Here is a 17,855-nt window from a genome sequence, read left to right as displayed (position 1 = left end):
TTAAAATGAAATGTCATTAATGAAAAAAAATCATTTTAACTTAATTTGTGTGAATGTGAAAGTGCCCCTCACTGCAGTTGTCTGAATCTGTGGATTTCATTGGTCATTTTATCCATCAATAAACTTTCCTTTCAAGAACTAACAGCAAATACCAAAGTTTCATCACTTGTCAATGACTTATTCTATGGATTTGACTGGCCAAAATTGACTGTCAGTCACAGGTGTTCTGTTGTCAGCAAATGGCAGGCAGGTTTAATTATACTTCAATGAAATGGCACTTAAATTAAAACATCCAACCCATTACTTTGGAAGATACTGCTAAATAATTTAAAAATCACAGTCATGGATGTTTTGTCAAGATTGAATAGACACACCGACATATCAATTTTAGTGAATATTTAGACTGGAAACATGTTATTGTTATACATCAAAGAAGGCAGGAATTTAAGCAATTTAAACTTGCTTTGTACACATATTACTTGTTTGTTAATGATGCCGTTGCAGTGACAGATTATGCAGATGCCTAGTATGCAGTCAGTGTTATCAATCAAACTCTGATGTTGGATCTGTGTGTTTCAAACTTTCTTCGTGTAACATTTTCGTGCTTAACATATGGCTCATTAGCAATAAGGCACTGTGATATAGCAGGTCTGTGGCTCAGAAAGAATGGCCAGTTTTTAAATAAATAACCGGTGCACTAGTGGCTTAAAGAGGGGGCGTGGTAGTGTGGCTGGAGCGGTTACTGGCTGTGATATGGGCGTGTGCGTATCCGTACTGAAGTGCACAGGTGCGGGATTGCACATGTCTATAACTGATGCCAGGGGCTGCTAATCGCCACACCTGTGCCACGTCCCCATTATAAATAGGAGAAGCATGAGTTTGGAGGAAAGGAAAAAAAAAGAAAAGAAGAAGAAGATGGAAAAAAGAACGGAGATTAGTGGACAGAAGAGGGAGGCTGGAGACCTGATGCGAGCAAGAGAGAGGGCAGGGTTGCTGGATAGCAGGCAGCTGAAAGGAGAACCCTGGAATGGGTGTTTGGCCGACACTCAGGGGGGCTGAAAGAAGTGGTTGCTCCAGCTGAGTGGTTTTTAAGAGTTGGAGTGACTGGTGGTATGGAGGACTCACCGCGGAATGCAGCAGTTGAGCAGGCTTGGGAGGGTGAGCCTCAGCGTGAGCGTCCTGGCCGTTGGGGTATCCAAGTGTTGGTCTGGAGGGATGAGCTCTACCTAGCCAGGGGACAGAAGGCTTCCAGACCAGTGTGAAAGCAGCTGCATCTGCAGGTAGGGCAACTCCGGGGGAACCACCAAGTAGAAGGAAGAAGGCACTAGGATTTTAAAAAGGACTGTTTCCAGCCTGTTGTTAGTAACCTCATTTTAATGGATTTATTTATTTTGTAATTTTCATCCTCCACTTATTGTTTTTATGGATTTGTTTATTGAAATTTGAAGCAATGCACTTTGGACACTATTTTGGTTTTGTTTGATTCTTTTTAATAAAAGCACTTGTTCACTTTTTGCACCATCCCCTTGCTCAGTTTGATTTGTCCCCATCTGACAGTTCATCTGGTTACATTACCAACAGTGTTGGGTTAAATGGTTCCCAGAACAGAAAACGGAGCTTGGAGCAGGACCTGCACCGTCACAGGCATGTGAACTATGTGCTTCATTGCAGATGTCAATCTTGGTGTGTCATGCAAAAACAAACAAAAAAAAAAGCCTTGGAGTTTGCATTTCTAACGTGACATCAGCTTTAGAGAGGCAACTCTGTCTGGTCTGTTTACTTTGTAGTGCCACAGACGTCAGGCTGGGATTGTTAGATCTGATCTGAACAGCAAACAGTAGCCATTATATTCAGTTTTTGGCTGTAAAACTGATAACAAAATCCGCTCTTATTCTATTCATTGTTCATTAACACTGTGGTTGATTGCAACATCTACATTTATATCCCTACATGTACAGTAACTGTGCAAACATTTTATTTGTTCTTGGCTTTTTCCCCACCCACCTACTCATTTCTTAATCTAATTAAGAACTTTAATTTCAAACATTAATATTATATTTGAAAGTCAGTTTATATCCTGTGTTATTAATGTCATCTTTACTTTTATTTATATGTATCCCTTTAATTATTTGTGAAGTGCTTTGATCATTCCAAAGATGCTTTATTATTAATTATTATTATTACACACTGCCATGACTTCAGGTATGATTGCTAGTCTGGTCAGCGTCTTTATGGAGTTTGCCTGTTCTCCCAGTATGTATGTGGACAGAGTCTGTATAACTTCAGATACTATTTTACAGCTGGATATTAGAAGTGTGTCATTAAGCACTCTAAATGACATCCTCCCTGTTTAGGCATACAGGGAACTCAGCAGTTTTCCATGTTGCTTATTAAATGAATGGTCTAAAATGTTCCTCTCTCCTTGTGGTGCTGATCAGGGCAGCCAGGCTGTTTGGTTGCTGCTTATGTGTCTGTTGATTTTTGTATGTTAACATTGCCTTTTGCAACAATATGAGGATTACTTACACATGAGATCACCTCCTTTCTTTTGGGATTGGACTTAATTTATCCTCAACTGATCAAGGACACTTACATATGGATTTACCACTTATGATCCCTCTAGCTGCAGACTTGGACTCCCATCCAGGTAAACTGCATCTGAAGCTGATAAGGGGGAAGCGTGCAGGGCCTCTTGTGCGGTTCTGGAGATGCACTTTTCGAGCACCCTTCCTGATCTTATTTTATCCAACGTCAGATCACCGAGGAACAAAACAGATGAACTTAATCTTCTTCTAACAGCAAGGATTATTTTCTCGCTTCAGCATATTGCTTTGTGGAGACATGGCTTAATGCATCACCCGACTCTGCATTAAAACTGCCAGAGTTTCTGCTTTACAGAGCAGATAAGAGTTGCTGATCACTGCAATAAGTCAAAATGCAGCGGAGTCTGCTCCCACATGTGCTGATGTTTCCATATTATCAAAGCACTGCTCCAACAATCTGCAACTATTTGCTATTAACTGTAAGTCATTCTATTCACCCCCAGAATTTTCTTCAATAATTCTTGTTTACATTCTGCCTGACATGAACATGAATAAAGCACAGCAGCAGTTACCAGATTACATTACATCACAAATTTGGAGAAAAGTCATGCAAACTCCAAGATTATAGTGATGGGTGAAATAAATAATGCATACCTAACCATTGAGCTTCACAAAAACAAACAGCTTGTTAAATACCTCATCATGGATGGGACGACTTTGGATCACTATTACTGTGCCATAAAGGATGCATACTGGGCTTTACCTTGCACGCTGATGGGTAATGGCGCTTTTCCACTGCATAGTGCGGCACGACACAGTTCAGTTCAGCTCACTTTTGGGGGGTTTTCCACTGGGAACAGTACCTGGTACCTGGTCCTTTTTTTAGTACCACCTCAGCCGAGGTTCCAAGCGCCGAACCGTTACCAAAACGTGACGTGTAAACTCTGCTGGTCACTGATTGGCCGGAGAAAATCGTCATTACTGCCTCACTGGCTATTCTTTCTTTTAAGTACACACACGCGGAAGTTTGTGTCCCGTCTCTCCATCGCTGGACGCAGTTTGTTGCATAAGTGGATGAATGTTTCTTCAGACATTCGAAAGTTCTCCAGCCACGGAGTGTTTGTAAAACTGGGAGCAATCACATCCCACCACTCTGAAGCACGGTTAAATGTCCAAACAGATGGTCTGTTGCGGCGACTTTTTTGCAAAATGTGGAAGATCTGTAATATACAGAATCAGCATTTTAATGTTACACTGGCAGTTAAGTTCATTTTATGCTTTGCAATAGTGATAAAAGTTAGCTAGTGATGTGCTTGTTTTAGATGTTTACCCTTGCGCGTCGTCGAGCTAAAGTGTTGTCGTTGTCTGCGTGTTGTTGTAAAAGTTCCACGGTGTCACGGCAGTAGAGGCGGCGCAACTATAACGACACGTGAATAATCCCGCCCACTCTAAAGCGGTACTAAACTGCAGTCGAAACGCAAACCGAGCCGAACTGAGCCGAACCAAGGTGAGCTGTACTGAACCGTGCTGTGCCGTACTATGCAGTGGAAAAGCGCCTTAATTCTGACCATGTGATACTACATTCATTACCCAGTTATAAACAAAGCCTAAAATTAGCTAAACTAGAAAATAAATTAATTTGTTCATGGAATGATGAGTCAGTTGAAGCATTATAAGATTGTCTGGACTGTAAAGATTGGGACATTTTTAAAAATGCTTGTGAAAACATTCATGAGCTGACTGACACTGTTGCATCTTATATCAGCTTTTGTGAAGAGGTTTGCATTCCCAGCAAAACTATTGTTATTTATAACAACGGAAAGACGTGATTCACCAATGATCTAAGGAATCTCAGTCAGGTGAAAGAAAGAGGCCATAAAACTGACAAAAGTGCTTAAAGACTGGCAAGGAATAGGCTATACAATGCAATCATATATGCTAAATTGACAAACAAAAATCACCTGATGTTTCAGTTTTCTGCAAACAATAGCTCCTCTGTATAGAAAAGCCTTCAGTCTTTTACTAATTACAAAAAGACATCTGCCAGTGCTCACTCAGATTTATCCCTCCCTGACAAACATTTATGGCTAATTTGAACAATAAGGTGCTAAGTACTTATATCCCCTCTGCTTCTTCAGCTCTGAAGTGGCTGTAACACCATCTACTTCTGCCTCTCCCCTCTTCTTCCTTTTCCATCAACGAATATGATGTTGGGAAGCTTTGCAACACAGAACTGCAAAAAGTCAGCCGGTCCTGACTGTCTCACTTGCAACAATCAAACACTGTGCCAGGCAGCTCGCTCCTCTCTTCACAGTCATCTTTAACCAGTCTCTTGCACAGTGCACCGTACCAGATTGCTTTAAATCTTCTGTTGTTGTTCCTGCTTTCAAAAGTGATAAAATAAGCTGTCTCAATGATTACAGGCCTATTGCTTTTACATCAGTTTTAATGAAAATATTTAAAAGGCTTGTTCAGTATGGATACTCTTAGTAATAGTGACATTGTCCATACAGAAGTTAATGTAGGATGAGATGGAAGAGGCATAAGCATTTAAGACAGTGTGATTGTCCTTTGTAGCTGCCTGTTTGAACAGTTCTCAATTGGTATTATCAAATCAATTCTGTAATTCAGTTATGGCTCCTTCAGGCCAGACTCTGACTGTTTGAACATTAGGATTGGTCCTGGCAATAAGGGGTTTGTATGCAAGAGTCAAGAACAAAGAAACAGGATTGGAAAGGTCGAGGTGGGTTGAGGGTGACACTGTATAAGCATTTGCTATATTGTAGTATATGTGATCCAGTGTATTATTCCCTCTTGTTGGGAAATTAAACTGATAAAATTTGGGGAGCACTGTTTAAGGTTGCCACAATTAAAATCGCCCGCCAAGATACAGTCATGGCCGAAATTATCAGCACCCCTGGAATTTTCCCAGAAAATGCACCATTTCTCCCAGAAAATTGTTGCAATTACAAATGTTTTGTTATACACATGTTTATTTCCTTTATGTGCATTGGAACAACACAAAAAAACAAAGAAAAAAAGCCAAATCTGGCATCATTTCACACAAAACCCAAAAACCGGGCTGGACAAAATTATTGGCACCCTCAACTTAAGATTTGGTTGCACACCCTTTGGAAAAAATAACTGAAATCAAGCGCTTCCTGTAATCATCAACAAGTGTGTTACATCTCTCAACTGGAATTTCAGACCACTCTTCTTTTGCAAACTGCTCAAGATCTCTCAGATATGAAGGGCGCCTTCTCCCAACAGCAATTTTGAGATCTCTCCATAAGTGTTCAATCGGATTTAGATCCTGACTCATTGCTGGCCACTTCAAAACTCTCCAGCACTTTGTCTTCAACCATTTCTGGCTACTTTTAGAGGTAGGTTTGGGGTCATTGTCCTGCTGGAACACCCAAGACCTCTGACGCAGACCCAGCTTTCTGACACTAAGCCCTACATCGCGCCCCAATATCTTTTGGTAGTCCTCAGATTTCATGATGCCTTGCACACAGTCAAGGCATCCAGTGCCAGAGGCAGCAAAACATCCCCAAAACATCTTAGAACCTCCACCATGTTTGAATGAAGGTACTGTGTTCTTTTCTTCGTAGGCCTCATTCAGTTTTCTGTAAACAGTAGAATGATGAATTTTACCAAAAAGCTCTACCTTGGTCTCATCTACCCACAAGACAGGATTTTCGCTTCCTCAAGTACATTTTGGCAAACTCCAGTCTGGCTTTTTTATGTTTCTGTGTTAGCAGTAGGGCCCTTCTGGCTCTCCTGCCATAGCGTTTCATTTCGTTCAGACGTTGACGGATAGGTCGAGCCGACACCGTTGCACCCTGAGTCTGCAGAAGAGCTTGAATATGTTTTGAAGTTGATTGGGGCTGTTTATCCACCATTCGGACTATCCTTCGTTGCAGTCTTTTATCAATTTTTCTCTTCCGTCCACGTGCAGGAAGATTAACTACAGTGCCATATGTTGTGAACTTCTTGATTATGTTGAGCACAGTGGACAAAGGAACATGAAGATGGACTTATAGCCTTGAGGTTGTTGATATTTTTCCACAATTTTTGTTCTTAAGTCCTCAGACAATTCTCTGCTCTTCTTTCTGTTCTCCATGCTTAGTGTGGCAAACTCAGACACACAACAGAAAGTTTGAGTCAACTTTTCTCCATTTTAACTGGCTTCAGGTGTGATTGCTATATTACCAGCACCTGTTTTGTTGCCACAGGTGAGTTCAAACAAGCATCATATGCTTGAAATGATTTACCCACAATTTTGAAAAGGTGCCAATAAGTTTGTCCGGCCCATTTCTGGAGTTCTGTGTGACATGATGTCAGATTTGGCTTTTTTACTCTGTTTATTGTGTTGTTCCAATGCACATAAAGGAAATAAACATGTGTATACCAAAACATTTGTAATTGCAACAATTTTCTGGGAGAAATGGTGCATTTTCTGGGAAAATTCCAGGGGTACTGATAATTTTGGCCATGACTGTAAATATGTCATCTGGATGACTGTTTGTAGTATTGTGCAGTTTATTCAATGCCAGCTTGACATTAGCTGTGGAGGGATATAACTTGCGGTGAGGAACACGACTCTAAGTTCCCTTGGCAGATCAAAAGGTCTGCAGTTCAGATTTACGAATTCTAAGTCAGGAGAGCAATATTGTTCAGCAATGACCGTGGAGGTGCACCAAGCATTATTTACATATATGCACACCCCACCTCCTTGTCCTTACTGCATTTAGAGATCTGATCCAAGCGGTAAACAGTCCGGTCTGCAAGATCAATAGTTACATCAGAGATGTTAGCATTCAGCCAGGATTTAATGAATAAAAGAAGCACAGCTGTTCATCCTCTGAGATGAAATCCATAGTCTCAGCTTGCCCACCTTGTTGACAATAGACTGGGTACTTGCAACGAACAGGCAGTGTAGACTTGGCTTGTTTGGGGAGTCATTTAGTCTAGTATGAATGCCAGCTCTCTTACCTCCCCTTCTACTTCCTCTCCTGTCTCCTTACTAGAATGGTAATCCAGGTGGGCAACGATGTGCTGAGAAGCTCGTCCAGGATATTGGGAGGTGGTGGAGGAATAAAGCCTTTCATTCCAATATCCAATATTTCTTGCAAGCAGTATGTTATGTGAACTGTACTAGACTGTGTATAGTTCTTCACTGTGCCTAAAAGTACAATTGCAATGATAAAATAAAGAAAAAAGCGATATCTAAACATATACCTCCAGGCTGCTGAATGTACTTTGTAGTAACAAGATTTCCATAGACTCGCGTCATATAGGGAAACTGTCGGGACCATAACAATACTTCGTTGTAATGAAAATTTTGTTGTAAAGATATTCGTTGTAACAGAATTTTACCTGTAGTTTTGAAAGACAGAAATATATTCGTGTTTATTCAAAAGCAAAGCACAATTCGTTGTAAACAGCAGATCCGGGAAATGACTAGCGCGTAGTGCCCGCACGGGGGTTGGCAAGGGAAGCGAAGCGAGTTTTAGTGTGGGAAACTTTATCAGTAAGGGTTTCACGCAATAAAAACTTTATTTCATTGTGTCTGAGCCTGTGTGTTGGGGGTTTGGGGAGCTGCACTGCCCCCCTAGCAGTGTTAATTTTGACAACATATTTTGAATTAGTTTTAGTCTTAGTCTTCTGACTAAATTGCATTTTAGTTTTAGTCACATTTTAATAATTTAACTAGGCTGACCCGCCTTTTAAGGCGATCGACTTTTAAGTTGACCACTTCTTAAGACAATTCAATATGCAGATCAATTTGATATTTTATACAAACTCATTAATTTGGTTATATTGTATTTGAGCGGTATTACTTTAATACTCGTAGTTTCTGTTATTTTTGTGATGAAATTTAAACTTTTTTTCTATATTGAGGTCGCCCTTTTGAACCCCCCTGATATTTACAACGCGGTTAGGCATTTGTACTCCATCAACATTAATTATTTCCAGAGACATAATTTTGTCTATTTTTCCAGCGCATCGCGCACAAAAGCAAGGGAACAATGGAAGCACCAGAACTCTGCTCACATCATGTTGCTTCGTACCGCAAGCTGCAAGTAGTAAGTCTGTGATAAGCGGAATACCACTACGCTTTCCACTCACGGGACGGAAGGACAATCCCGACCGCTTTTATATAGTAAGAAAGAAGAAGAAGATATCACACAGTCTGGAGTAGAAAATCATCTTTTACCTGGAAAAACGAAACTAAAAATCCCATCGTGCATTGCAAAATGGATGGGGCGTGTGTGAAGCTCTGCGCCTGCGTAGCACTCACGGGACGGAAGGACAATCCCGACCGCTTTTATATAGAAGGATTATTGTTAGTTTTAGTCAACAAAAAATAAATTTTAGTTGAAAAAAAAGTAAATTGGTTTTACTTGACTAAAAGTAAATTAGTCAAAAAGTCAAAATAAGATGGATATCTTGTATAAAATATGAATATGCACAGAATACACAGTACCTCCAAACTAATATACTAATATGCACACTACTGAGGCAACCCACATGTACTGACTACTGAGCACAAAATGAAGAGTAGGTGTAGAAAGGATTTACTCCTAAAGATCTTGGTCAGATAATGGAAGCTTTGGTCTGTCATCACAGTTTTCTAGCCAACATGCGCTAGTTATGCCACTATACGATTTTAGCAAAAATGGGTGAACTAAGCAGCACACGTTTAATTTCAGCATAGGGTTTATAAAGAATGAGATCACCATGAATTAAAGAATGAGATCACCATGAATTATCTGATTTATCTGACCATGTGCACATTTTAAATTTATTCTGTGATATTTTTTTCCTCCAGCAACTGAAAAAATACTGCTGAAAATAATAAAAAATTCAAACATTATTATATCTGTACTGTTGAGGTAGTAAATTTCAAAATAACGTAGAATATTTACATTTAAAGAAATCCCTAAAAGATGTTTTTGTAATTGGGTTTGTCAAAGAATCACTCGGTTAGGTTTGCAACATTTGCTATTCTAACATTTATGTTTACATCATTAGCTTGTTAAAAAACTCACTAATGAGTAACATTTAATGGATGAGTAAAATATTTTTACATTAATCCAGTATTTCAGAGCTCTTGTAAAACAGCTTTTTCTGTGCTGTTTCAAAAGTGTGTCACATGTGTGATCACTTTGTTATTGCTTAGCCTGTGTGCAAATCCACAATTACAAAAGTTGCCTGTAGTCAGTTAATCATAACTGAGAAACTAGATTACATTCACTAACGTACCATTTTAATATATGACATAAGTGCTTTTACTACGTTCTTCACATTTCACTTGTTATGCTCATAAACATTAGCTTGCCCTCAAAAACGAAACCAACAACACAAATTTAGTGTTTAGCAAATTCAAATGAAGCAATGCTGTTTCAATGTACTGTACACATACATATATTAATTGGGAGACACACTTAAATACTAAAATCCTAAATACATTTTAAGTTTTTAACAAATGGAGCAGCTCATTTTATCGACTATGTAGACAAGCCAAATAGCCACTTCGTTTGAAATTTGCATCGATTTTTAATTGCTAAGACTTTTGTTGTCACTGCCACTGTGCCTCTATGTGCGTGTGAGGTGGCTTCACCCGCAACCCTAAACTGTATCCACCAGTTACAAAATGGATGGATGTGTGGATGAACATGTGAAGATGTGCTCATTGCAATTAAACAATGAGTGCAGAACTTTCTTAGCGAGGACTATGTATGACAGTGTATTAAAAGTGATCCCCTTGTCATTTCATCTGTTTTAACAAATGCTTGACACTACAAGCTAAAATGTTACAAATCAACATCTGAGGCTGCTAAGCACATTTGATAACGCTCTCAAAGCTTCATTAATCTGTTTCTTAAGTAACTCCTAAAAGGAGAAAACTGGTAATAACAAAATCTTGCGTATGTCAGGGTGCTGCTTTTTTTCTAGCATAGCAGAGTGGAGAAGGATTCTGGCAGACTTTATTTTTTTATATTTATTGCCTTATGAGACCCAAACTAGTGTTATCTAATTACAAGTGTGAATATAAGTTTTAATAATTGCATATTGCATTCATGCTTGTTATTTGTTGGTGGACCATGTTGTGTGTAATAAAAGGTGTGCAAAGAGATTCATATCGCTTATTCTTCAGTTCTCGGTTTGTAACATTTTTGTTTTCTTTAGTTATTGTCAACAATTTAAAAGCATTCATCCTAGTTTTCATCATTAAAGGCACATTTTTATTTAGTTTGGGTTCCATTTTTGTCACAGAAAAAAATGTCATTGACAAGGATTTTTGGTCTTAGTTTTTATGAAGAAAATTAGCACTGCCCCTAGGGATATCTTCTAAACCAATAACAACATGTCCTAATAAAACAATCTTCATTATATATAGGACATTCTCCAGAGTGAACACCATTCCTAATTTCTCTGCAAGTGTAGAGCTATGTTCTTAACAGTTGGAGTCCATAATGGAAAATTACTTGCTCTTCGTTATACAGTGAGTTTGAGGCTATGGATGAAGATGACACTTGGTGTACAGTTCAGTAACAATGATTTTCTGCCACTGGTCATTAGGATGGCTGAAGGCTAATTTCCCCACTGAAGTTACAGATCTTAATGTACATGAATGTGTGTGCGTATATAATATATATGTATGTATGTATACAAATCCACATCAATTGACCAATCTCAGCCAAAATTTGCTCATCTCCCACATATGACCAGGGGTAAACTGTAGACTACAGTGCATCCGGAAAGTATTCACTGCGCATCACTTTTACCACATTTTGTTATGTTACAGCCTTATTCCAAAATGGATTCAGTTCATTTTTTTCCTCAGAATTCTACACACAACACCCCATAATGACAACATAAAAAAAGTTTACTTGAGGTTTTTGCAAATTTATTAAAAATAAAAAAACTGAGAAATCACACGTACATAAGTATTCACAGCCTTTGCTCAATACTTTGTCGATGCACCTTTGGCAGCAATTACAGCCTCAAGTCTTTTTGAATATGATGCCACAAGCTTGGCACACCTATCCTTGGCCAGTTTCGCCCATTCCTCTTTGCAGCACCTCTCAAGCTCCATCAGGTTGGATGGGAAGCGTCAGTGCAAAGCCATTTTAAGTTTGGGCTCTGGCTGGGCCACTCAAGGACATTCACAGAGTTGTCCTGAAGCCACTCCTTTGATATCTTGGCTGTGTGCTTAGGGTCGTTGTCCTGCTGAAAGATGAACCGTCGCCCCAGTCTGAGGTCAAGGGCGCTCTGGAGCAGGTTTTCATCCAGGATGTCTCTGTACATTGCTGCAGTCATCTTTCCCTTTATCCTGACTAGTCTCCCAGTTCCTGCCGCTGATAAACAACCCCACAGCATGATGCTGCCACCACCATGCTTCACTGTAGGGATGATATTGGCCTGGTGATGAGCAGTGCTTGGTTTCCTCCAAAAGTGATGCCTGGCATTCACACCAAAGAGTTCAATCTTTGTCTCATCAGATCAGAGAATTTTGTTTCTCATGGTCTGAGAGTCCTTCAGGTGCCTTTTGGCAAACTCCAGGCGGGCTGCCATGTGCCTTTTACTAAGGAGTGGCTTCTGTCTGGCCATTGTACCATACAGGTCTGATTGGTGGATTGCTGCAGAGATGGTTGTCCTTCTGGAAGGTTCTCCTCTTTCCACAGAGGACCTCTGGAGCTCTGACAAACTGACCATCGGGTTCTTGGTCACCTCCCTGACTAAAGCTCTTCTCCCCCGATCGCTCAGTTTAGATGGCCGGCCAGCTCTAGGAAGAGTCCTGGTGGTTTTGAACTTTTTCCACTTACGGATGATGGAGGCCACTGTGCTCATTGGGACCTTCAAAGCAGCAGAAATTTTTCTGTAACTTCCCCAGATTTGTGCCTCAAGACAATCCTGTCTCGGAGGTCTACAGACAATTCCTTTGACTTCATGCTTGGTTTGTGCTCTGACATGAACTGTCAACTGTGGGACCTTATATAGACAGGTGTGTGCCTTTCCAAATCATGTCCAATCAACTGAATTTACCACAGGTGGACCCCAATTAAGCTGCAGAAACATCTCAATGATGGTCAGGGGAAACAGGATGCACCTGAGCCCAATTTTGAGCTTCATGGCAAAGGCTGTGAATACTTATGTACATGTGGTTTCTCAATTTTTTTATTTTTAATAAATTTGCAAAAACCACAAGTAAACTTTTTTCACGTTGTCATTATGGGGTGTTGTGTGTAGAATTCTGAGGAAAAAAATGAATTTAATCCATTTTGGAATAAGTCTGTAACATAACAAAAAGTGGAAAAAGTGATGCACTGTGAATACTTTCCGGATGCACTGTATATCCCAATCCAAAATATTGACCCTGGGTATACCGCTGGGTATTTTTTTGTCCATTTTACTTCAGTTTTTTTTTTCCTTTTTATTAATTTTATTGCAATCCACACAAAGCAATCAAGTTTTTACAAAAGAAAAATTAAGTTAAGAACAGGTCGATCCCCACCCCTGAGAGAGAGAGCAAGCCAAACGGCGTGAAATTTAAGGCTTGTAAACATACCTAAATTAATAAATTCTCTGTGCTTTATGAACTTATTTTAAAATATTACTGATTAGATCCTGCCATGTTTTGAAAAAAAGTCTGTACGGATCCTCTAACTGAGTATTTGATTTTTCCAATTTCAAATAATATAACACATCGGTTTCCCACTGACTTAAAAGAGGAGAGTTTGGGTTCTTCCAGTTTATCAGAATGAGTCTGTGTGCCAACAGTGTAGTGAATACAATCACAATTTGTTTGTCTTTCTCCACTTTAAGCCCCTCTGGAAGAACCCCAAACACAGCTGTTAATGGGTTAGGAGGGATTGTGAGTCCAAGGCTGTCTGAAGGTAATTAAAATTTTGTCCAGAATAATGTTAATTTGGTGCACGCCCAGAACATGTGACCCAGTGAGGCTGGGACTTGGTTGCAACGTTCGCAGGTTGGATCATGCCCTGGAAACATTTTGGAGAGTTTTAGTCGAGACAGATGTGCTCGATATATAATTTTGAGTTGTATAATTGTATGCTTTGCGCATATGGAGCTTGAGTGAATTCTCTGCATTGCTACTTTCCAGTCTTTTTCTGATATATTAATTGAGAGATCTTTTCCCAGTGTCCTCTTGGATCTTTGAAAGGAGGGATTGTAAAATGATTTTATATATTGTAGAGATGGAGTCTAATCCTTGAGATTGAGCAATATTTTTCCAGCATGGATGAGGGTGCAAGATGAGGAAAATCTAGAAGGTTCTGTTTAACAAAGTTCCTGATTTGAAGATAGTGAAAGAAATGTGTAGCTGGAATGTTAAATTTGGAATGTAATTGTTCATAGGATGCAAAGACGTTGTCTATATAAAGATCTCTAAGCAAGTTAATTCCAAATTTTTCCAGATATTAAAACTGCATATGTTTGTGAAGGTTGAAAGAGGTGGTTCTCTTGCAGGGTGCCACAAATAGAAGCTTCTCCGTCTTAAAATGCTTTCTACATTGGTTCCAGATTCTAAGTGAGTGGAGCACAATTGGGTTATTTGTATATTGCCGATAACGTGTGTTTATTGGAGCACAGAGCAAGGAATACAAAGAAGTACTGCAGGATTTTACTTCTATTGCGGTCCAGCCTGTGTATGTTCTTCTATTTGTGTCCAGGTTCTTATCGCCTGTATATTTGCTGCCCAGTAATAAAACTGGAAGTTAGGTAGAGCCATGCCGCCTTCTGCCTATTGCCTTTGTAGGGTCACTCTTTTGATGTGTGCAATTCCAAATAAATGAGGTTATTATTGAATCTAATTGCCTAAAGAATCATCTTATTAATGTATATTGGATGTTTTGAAATAAAAAGGAGCTTAGGAAGAATATTCATCTTAACAGTGTTAATTCTTCCAGCTAGTGTGAGATGAAGGGTTGACCATCTATGCAAGTCTTGTTTAATTTTTTCCATGCAGACGCCGAAATTTTGTTGATAAAAAGCTTTATGTTTACTTGTGATGTTTACCGCTAGGTATTTAAACTGTTCTGCAATGATAAAATGTAGGGTATCTAATCTAATATTATATGCTTGAGAATTCACTGGAAAGAGTACACTTTTATTCAGATTAATTCTGAGACCAGAGATCTTTTGAAATTCTGTAAGTGCTGCTAAGACTGCAGGCAAAGAATTTCTGGGTCCCATATATACAGTACCATGTCATCTGCATATAATGAAATTTTCTGTTGCAGTCCTTCTCTGCTAATCCCCTTTATCTGACCATTATTTTTACAATGTATTGCCAGTGGTTCAATGGCAATCAAACAACAGCGGTGACAAGGGCATCCTTGTCTAGTAACATGTTCTAGTTTAAAGTAGTCTGAGCAAATGTTGTTGATGCAAACTGAAGCTTCTGGGTTAGTACACAGTAATTTAATCCATCCACAAATGTTTGGGCCAAACCCAAACTTCTCCAATGTAGTAAAAAGGTATTTCCATTCAATCATGTCGAATGCTTTTTCTGCATCCAACGATAATAATATTTCTGGGGTGTTTGATTTAGTTGGTGAGTATATTACATTAAACAGGCGTCGAAGATTTGAAGATAAGTGTCGGCCCCTAATAAATCCAGTTTGGTCTTGTGATATTACCAAAGGGATCACTTTCTCCATCCTTCTAGCTATGATTTTAGAGAGCATTTTAACGTCGTTATTCAGAAGTGAAATTAGTCTGTATGATGCATATTGTAATAAGTCCTTATTTTGTTTTGGATAAATGGTGATTAGCGCTTGGCGAAATTTTACTACAGTTTGAATGACAGTACCACCTGGTGACTTACAGCAAGTGAAGTGAAACACCAGAACAGACTATCAGGCAAATGGACCAGAGCTTAAAATTATTTATCTGAGCAACATACAAGCGGCTGAAATGAGTTTCCTCCGCAGGGTGTCTGGGCTTTCCCTTAAAGATAGGGTAAGAAGCTCGGTCATCCGGGAGGAGCTCAGAGTAGAGCCAATGCTCCTCCGCATCGAGAGGATACTTCATGGGCGCCTCCATGGTGAGGTGTTCCAGGCATGTCTAACTGGAAGGAGGCCCCAGGGGAGACCCAGGACATGCTGGAGAGACTATGTCTCTCAGCTGGCCTGGGAACGCCTTGGGATTCCCCCAGAAGAGCTAGAAGAAGAGGCCGGGGAGAGGGAAGTCTAGGCATCTCTGCTCAAGCTGCTGTCCCCGCAACCTGATCTCGGATAAGCGGAAGAGGATGGATGGATGGATGGATGGCTACACTGAGTGCTGCTTCTAGTATATAATCACACTGACATTAAAACAAAATTACCAGAAGAATAAAATATTTAATTAATAAAAAAATACAAGAACTGTACCTTCCAAAGCTTCCAGTTACAGGATACGAGGAAACAAAGGATCCAAGAATATTAGTAAGACCTTAGAAAGGAAAAAAATTAAATTAAAACAATCTACTACAAGCTGTTAACTTAAATATGTTACTTTTTATATAAAATGTTCAAATCAATGAGCCACTACTGGTGGAGAAAGAAAAACTCACCTATTGCTAAGATTTCCTGATTTGTATCAATCCGATAGTCATTTTCACTTCCTACACATTGAAAGGAACAACTTTAGAAACTATTACTTTTCTGTTTTCCTCTTTTGTCAGTATCATTTTTCTGATCTTACCAAATGCCTTTGCTATTGAGATGCTCTCTAGTAACCCCATGAGTGGAATGACTGCAAGTCCAGCTCCCAAATCCTATGGAAAGAAACATGCAAGAATATTTTAAAGTATATCTTTACAAATTTCAATAAGCAATTAAATACATTTCCCGTTTGAGACAAATAAAGTACCTACTTACTTACTATCCATCTATATATCAAAATAATGAGGATAGTAATTCAGAGTTTTGTTATAAATATGCAAAAATATAACATTTAGAAAATAATTTTTAGACATTAAATTTTAAATTGAAAAACACATACAGTTTGCTTAAGAATGAAAAAAGTACCATTTTCCTAATAATGCTTAGACATCTGAAACTATAAAATTTGTAATTTTTGAAACTGCAGACTGCCTCTATTATATAAAGTTTTCATTGTAATTTTGCTTAAATGAACTATGATGAATTATGAAGGACATCACTTATTTTCAAAGGACCGTTTAAAGCATCTGATCCAAATACATATGCATTCTTTCTTCCTTTTGATCAATAATTGTACATTCTATATGAATTAACTGATTAAATAATTAACTTTAAAGTGGCAAGACAGTTTACAACTTAATGTTGAAAGAAAACAGAGACAACAAGAGACTGCACAGATACATACGAAGATCAAATGTTCTGGGCTGAGCCATCCATCACCAGGATAACTAGCATATGTGTATGTCACAAGGCCCTTAAACATAAGTGTGACTTTAACATAAATAATGGCAGCAGGAAAAAGCAATGTCAGAGACTGAGACTGAGACATGTCAAGGAGAGAGAGAGAGAGAGAGAGAGAGAGAGAGAAAGAGACCACTTCATTTGGGCATTGGAGAGAGAAAATCATGCATCCTGCCAATTGCTGAATTAAAAAGCTACCCTGGACATCATCCACTTTTCACATTGCTGATTTTCATTAGGCAGAGGGGATTTATGAAGGAGCCTTGATGAGACATGCACCCACTCAGAGAGCAATAGTGAGGAGCAGCAGTTTCCCGCTCTCGACAAGCTGTGGAAGACCATCAAGTACAGGGAATGAAGAACAGGCAACTCCTCTGCAACAGAAATAATGGCAATGATAGTACAGGACCTATACAAAAATCTTTTAGAGGAAAGGAGAGGTAAGGCACTTTTTCATCTTTAAATGACACTTGATCAGAAGTAAATTTGTCAGCGAATGTGTAGCTTTTAACAGGCTATTGGGGTAGTGATATTCTAGCAAAAACAATACAAATGAAATTTGTATTTGGAAAGCCGTTGTGATGATTAATGCGGTAGAGGGTATATTGTTGGGATAGGCATTTTATTAGGGTAGAATGATGACTGAATTTTGATATTAGGTATTTAAAAATTAGTCCTATAAAAAAAAAAAAATAAAAAAAAAAGTGTCCAAGCCAAGTGGGCACCTGTAGTTAAATCCATCCATCACTTCCCAATGAACTGCTGGCTGCCTGGAGGGCATAAAGAAACAGGAGAAACAATCCAGGAGTTAATAAAAGTGGAGATTATGTGGCCAGTTGTTAACCCATTCAACTGCCATGTACTGCCAGTGAAAAAGGCAGATGGCAGCTGGCAT

At 39.1% G+C, this 17,855-nt stretch overlaps 1 protein-coding gene across 2 annotated transcripts in view; it reads right to left on the bottom strand.

The window, feature by feature from the left end:
* Positions 1–17,855, bottom strand: part of slc26a11 (solute carrier family 26 member 11) — a 110,065-nt gene that overhangs the window by 45,709 nt on the left and 46,501 nt on the right. For both annotated transcript variants that reach the window (XM_039739206.1, XM_039739207.1), the window contains exons 8-10: positions 16,260–16,332; positions 16,129–16,179; positions 15,947–16,007 (exon numbers count right to left, since the gene is read on the bottom strand). In XM_039739206.1, coding sequence (XP_039595140.1) covers positions 15,947–16,007; positions 16,129–16,179; positions 16,260–16,332 — 185 coding nt within the window. The remainder of the gene's footprint in view (positions 1–15,946; positions 16,008–16,128; positions 16,180–16,259; positions 16,333–17,855) is intronic.

This window comes from Polypterus senegalus, chromosome 17 (assembly GCF_016835505.1).
Source record: "Polypterus senegalus isolate Bchr_013 chromosome 17, ASM1683550v1, whole genome shotgun sequence".
NCBI lineage: Eukaryota > Metazoa > Chordata > Cladistia > Polypteriformes > Polypteridae > Polypterus > Polypterus senegalus.
The sequence above is the reverse complement of the archived record's forward strand: the minus strand, read 5'-3'. Positions and strand labels throughout refer to the sequence as shown.